This window comes from Indicator indicator, chromosome 1, assembly GCF_027791375.1.
Source record: "Indicator indicator isolate 239-I01 chromosome 1, UM_Iind_1.1, whole genome shotgun sequence".
Taxonomy (NCBI): domain Eukaryota; kingdom Metazoa; phylum Chordata; class Aves; order Piciformes; family Indicatoridae; genus Indicator; species Indicator indicator.
In genome coordinates, this window is record NC_072010.1 from 42,948,627 (window position 1) to 42,954,626 (window position 6,000).

The following is a 6,000-nucleotide window of genomic DNA, read 5'->3' on the forward strand; positions in this document are numbered from 1 at the left end:
GTAAACATATTTCTTATTGCAAATTAATTTCTTATTACAAAGGGAATTTACTAAAATAATAACCTTATGGTAGGTATTTCTGAGAAAAAAATTCAGATGAAAATTCTGCAGCGTAAAAATTCAAAAGTGATTCCTCACAAACCCAAAAAACTCACAAGTGGTCAAATGTTATGTGTGTTGCATTTTTTCTCCTGCAGAAATCATACCAGTTTCTCTCCAGTCACAACTTCAATATTTATGAACAACATGTATTTTTTTGACTGACTGCAAAGGGTTTTCAATCATGGCTCTATCTCTCATGTCACTAGGAAAAGTTTTTTTTTTTCTACCAGGTATTCCCTAATGTTTTATTAATAATTTCCTCTGTTACAGCTGAATTCGTTGTATTTTTGCACCCTTGGGAACAGCACTGAAACTAATAACAGCTTCTCTAAAATTCTGGGACATTGTTTAAAAAGACTTTGTATGTATTTCTACAGCAGTATAATTAAATTTAAACTTAGGAAGCAATTTTAAATCACAGGGCTATTTAGTGTCATGATGCCATTTGATATAGATTCTCATCACTATTTGTTGTTTTAAGACATGCTTAACAGAAAAAAAAAACCCAACATTACGCCAGCCACTGTAGAAATGTACATCCTAAGTGTCAAAAGGTTGCAAGAGGGGGGGAGAAAAAAATACCTTCATTTTGTGAGATACTGGCACAGTAGTACATTATAAGACTTGCTGCAGATTTGAAACCATGAGAATGGACATTGCCTAGTGTACCTTTCCATTTCTGTTTTTCTGGTTCTCACGATGTTGTAATATCACATCAACCGATTTTAGCAGACTGATGAGCAGTTCTGTTTCTTATGCTTTATGAAAGTTAAATTGTAGTGAGTATGTCCTATAGATTCTAAACTCCTTTCTTTAAGCAAAAAAAATCTCATCATTCTATAGTCAAGATTAAAACTATCGTTCTTGAAACATAAAATTACTTATGTAAATGAATAAAGCTGAGCTTTTTTTCTAGTGTACATGCATGATATACATAATTGACTTTTTTTTTTCAAGGAAATAACATAACTGTCTTTTGTTTAATTTAAAAATATCTCCCCCACACCAAATATATATTTCCTTGAGTAGAGAAGAGACATACAATGTGCTTGGTTAATGCTGATACTTGTACGGAAAATGGTATTTAAAAAAATCAAACTAAAACAAACCCAACTTATTTGAAAACAGGCTGTGGGAAAAATGCTCTCAGTAACGATGGAAATATTGCTGCAAACACTTTGTAAAGTGTATATATATCACTGGCACAGAGTTTATAGCCTTTCTTTCATGATATACTAGATAAATGAAAACACATGTTTTGATTAAAAATAAGTAATACCTTGACTGTTTGACAAATAAAGATGTCCTTTCCAAAATCAGTGCATTTTGTCACTAACTTGTGTGAGTTTCAGAATTACTTTCCCTGTTCCTTTCTTTTTCATTTTGGTTATTGTTTTTTTTTTTTTCTTTTCCCCAGTATTATTTTGTTAAAGAATAAAAAATGAACAAACAAACAAACAAAACCTAACCAAAAAACCCTCTAATTGTCTGTATACTTTTAGTGATCTAACAAAAACAATGGAATCAGTTGGAATCAGTTATTGCTACTGTTCACAGTGCTACAATAGTTTACAAGTACTCAGTTTTCCATTACAAACTATATAATCAAAACCACTACATATCTGAAAAATCTTTTTAAAACATGATTTTCCTTACCTAAGCCATGTCTGTGTGTTGACATTGGTGGTAACACAGTCCAAGCCTTGCTCTTTGGATTGTAACATTCAACAGTGTTTAATGTCTTTAAGCCATCCCGGCCTCCAATGACAAACAGCTTGTCATCGATGACAGCAACGCCAAACTGAAGCCTCCTGCCGTTCATCACTCCAGCCTGAATCCATATATTTGTTCTGAGATCATACTTTTCAATAGTTGTAGCACCTGATGAGATATAATAATAGGATAATGTATACAAAATGGGCACTGGCTCTCCTTTTTGTTTTTTTGTTTGTTGTTTTTTTTTTCCCTCAAAAATATAAAAGCTTCAACATTATTTTCTGATTATTTCCAACATCTTGGCAAATATTTCATTTCTTTAGATAAAGTAGCCCCTGAAATACATATATATATAAATATATATATATGTGTGTGTGTGTGTGTATGTGTGTATGTGTGTGCATATATTATGTGTGTGTATATATATGTATACATATATATATGTGTGTATATGTATACATATATATATATATGTATGTATATATATACATATGTGCATGTGTGCTCCAAAGAAAGTGAAAGAAAAACCTAAATGGCCCCTATAGAGCAAAGCATTGGCAAGTCTGACTGACAGTGTGCTCTAATTTTATATTGGTTTTTCTTGTTAAAGTTCAATAGCCTAAGATAAGGTTCCGTTTTACTCCAATATTCCCTATAGCATAAAAGAAGTCTATAAAATTACATTATATCTTCAGCAAGGACTAGAACTTGTAGTTTAATCTGGGTTCATTTTGTATTTCTTATTTTAGGCACTTGTGTAGCTTTTTTTCAGACATGTTTCTGATGGAAGTACAAAATGTTGTACTTACAGTCTCAAGTAAAATATTTAAAGAATGTTTCTATATACAGTCAAAACCATTTTCTTGTGAAACTAATTTCTTCTTTCATTTTAATTACTTTCACAGATGAACTCAAAAGCTATAAAGACTATTATGTATAACTTGACAGTTAATAATGAAAAAGTCATTAAGAAGCCTCTGCTGTTAAAAGTAACTTGTATGTAATATACAAAGACAAGAAATTAAGAGTTTATTAACTAAAACAGGCAGATAAAGGAAGTATAATTATCTTAAATAGATTCCAGAAAATTAAATAATTGTAATATCAGTCTAGGAAACGTTATTTAAAACAAAAGTACTTGTTTTTTATTTTCACATGACAGATGAGTTTAAATTAATCCTTAAGAGAGAGGGACTTGATAATTCATCTGATAATTAACCAGTTTTAGTTTTACACGCTTTATTTCCAAAGTTTAAAATCCCTACTGAAAGAATCAACACAATTACTAAGCTTTACCAGCTACATATTTGGGTAATAATGAAAGGTTAGAATTCCATGGGAAACAGTTCTTGTAGGAAGAGCAATGAACTGAGTGGAAACAAACATCATGAAAACAATATTTTTGTTAACTGAAATAAAAAAGATATAATTGAAATTCAATGTGTATCCAAGTGTAGCAGAGCAGCAACAATGTTCAACTTGTTATAATAAATCTTGTACTAGTTTTATGAAGCCATAATATATATCAAACCATTTTTGCATTCAATTAAGAGAGACATATTTTTTTGTCCCTAATTTAAAATGCAAGAGCTCTGTAAATGCACTAATGAAAGGACGTTATGAGAGGCTGGTACTGGTCTCTTCTCACAGGTAATTAGCGATAGATCAAGAGGGAATGGCCTCAAGCTACAACTGGGTAGGTTTAGACTGGATATTAGGAAAATTTTTTTCACAGAAAGAGTGGTCAGGCATTGGAATGGGCTGCCCAGGGAGGTGGTTGAGTCACCAGCCCTGGATGTGTTTAAAATTCGTTTGGATGTGGTGCTTGGGGATATGGTTTAGTGGGTGAATTTTGTAGGGTATGGCTACTGGTTGGACTTGGTGATCCTGAGGGTCTTTTCCAAGCTGAATGTTTCTGTGATTCTGTGATTATCTTTAGGTTCAAAAGAGCCAAAATACAGATTACAATACACTTGATTTGTGGTGCTGCAGGACATATTATAATGATGCACATTAATAAAGTTATGGTTTAATGCTTGAAATATTTGTATGTAGAAACTGCTCACAGTAGAAGCTAGAATGGTATCATGTGAGTCTGCTGAGACAGCACAATGCTTTCTACTTCGATGGTAAAGAGCAGAGTTTAAAAACTTTATCATTCTGATTTCAGAGAATTTTACTAACAATGAATATAATCTTTGAATTATGGTCAGCCACGTATTTTCAAATATTGGTCAAGTCTCAGTTTGCCACAATGTTTTACTAAATTACATACTCAGCATTTAATCCAGCAGTTCCTGGAGTGCCTGAATTCTGTTTATCCAGTAACATGCTTTAAAAATTATTATCATTACTGTTATCATTATTATTCTTATTCTTATTATTAATAATAATAGTAATAATAATACACAGCAATAACAAAAATATTGCAATGTAGAAAAGAACAGAAGACTTAAACTACCATAGTCCTTGGATTAAAATCATCCCACGGGTGACGAAATGATGACAGAATTGGATAAAATATTATGGATATGTTGTCAATGAGCAGAAAAGCATACTTTCATTATTTTTTGGCTAAATTTTCTTTCATGCACCCCACTGAACTCAGTTCCCAGCACTGGAATACCCACAGATTCTGCATGGATGCTAAGATCATATGGAGAAGAATGTGAAAGTAACATCTTAACTCTATTTGATAGTAGACTCCCTACAGAAATCATGAGTCACAGTAGGCTGCTTCTTAGTATATGTCATCACTGCATTCAGGTCAGCTGCATTATTTCACATCAGTTTTGCATTCCCTAGACTTTTCTCAAAAACGTGGAGCCAAGTTAAAAATCTCATTGCTTGACTTTAGTTACTCTCAGTATCAGTGACCAGTCTGCAAGCTGTAAACTGGGTAATACTTGCCAGAACATTTCAATCAATCCACTAGCTAGAGCTGTACATAACAAATCATAAACAAAAAATAGTATGCAGAAAACATCTATTCTGCCTGTTCCTGCAGTAAATAGTGAAGCAGCTGTGATCTCTTCTTATAGCCCTAACTACAAAATGACGTAACATCACCTATTCTGTTAACACATCAGACATGTCATGGGGCAGTCTTATTATACAATTGGATATGGGCCTTTCTAAACAAACAAACAAACAAATTAATTAAAAAAAATAGGTGTTATATCCTCACCATGAAGACAGTCAAACAAATCAAACAATTTGTCCAAAGACACTGGATAGTCTTCATTCTTGAAGGTTTTCAAGACCCAAATGGATATGGTCTGATCTTATAGAAGACTCAGCTTTGGACTTAAGGACTCCTAAGGTCACTTCCAACCTGAATTATCCTGTGACTCTGATTGCACAATCTTGGATGGAGATTGTGCCCATCAATTTATCTTCCTAGGAACAATTAACTTTCAGTAAGAGAAAACCTTATATATGATAGTTTGATTTAAGGTTGTGAAAATGAATTTTGTGAATAGAAGACCACTGCAATCTTCTGCATCTTACACTACATCATGTATTTATTTTAATTTATTATTCATATATTATTTACATAAACAACTATCCATGAAAAATATAGTCATGAACAATTAACAATTCCTTAACAATTCCTTGCCAGCTTTCATTCACAACAGAACTACATGAAGTTCTCTATTTAGCTTGAAAAAGGGTAATTTACCTGACACAGCAGACATTAATACCGTTTTGAATGTGCTTTCTCAAATTTAATGTGTTATAAGAACACAAACAAAATAGTTTTCAATGAGCATTAAGACATCCCTAATTCAAGTCATGAGATTACATCTGGTTCAATGACATATGGATCATTGTTTCTGATTGGGTAATTCTCATGGAGGAAAAAAAACCCAAAAATGTAATTAATGAAAAAAAAACCACTCTACTGCACTGATGCTGTTCTGGTCTAAACTGAACTAGTTTTCTCTTGCATCTCTATAGCCCATGATTCCTTAAAATTAGCCTAGACAAAGGCAATGAAAATGGTATCAACATTGTTTGCAATGTAAGGCAATTTTTATGTTTAGTCTGTCCTTCAGTCCTATACAGAGAATTACTGGGACAGATTAGATTAAAAACCAAAACCACAACAAACTTCTACCTTTTATAGAAGAAAACTGGGTGGTTATTTCTAACAAAGTAATAGATTCTTTTCTTTACTTC

At 32.4% G+C, this 6,000-nt stretch overlaps 1 protein-coding gene across 2 annotated transcripts in view; it reads right to left on the minus strand.

Annotated features, from left to right (window-relative positions):
- KLHL1 (kelch like family member 1) overlaps nt 1-6,000 on the minus strand; it is a 223,834-nt gene that overhangs the window by 36,737 nt on the left and 181,097 nt on the right. For both annotated transcript variants that reach the window (XM_054381796.1, XM_054381787.1), the window contains one exon: nt 1,759-1,983. In XM_054381796.1, coding sequence (XP_054237771.1) covers nt 1,759-1,983 — 225 coding nt within the window. The remainder of the gene's footprint in view (nt 1-1,758; nt 1,984-6,000) is intronic.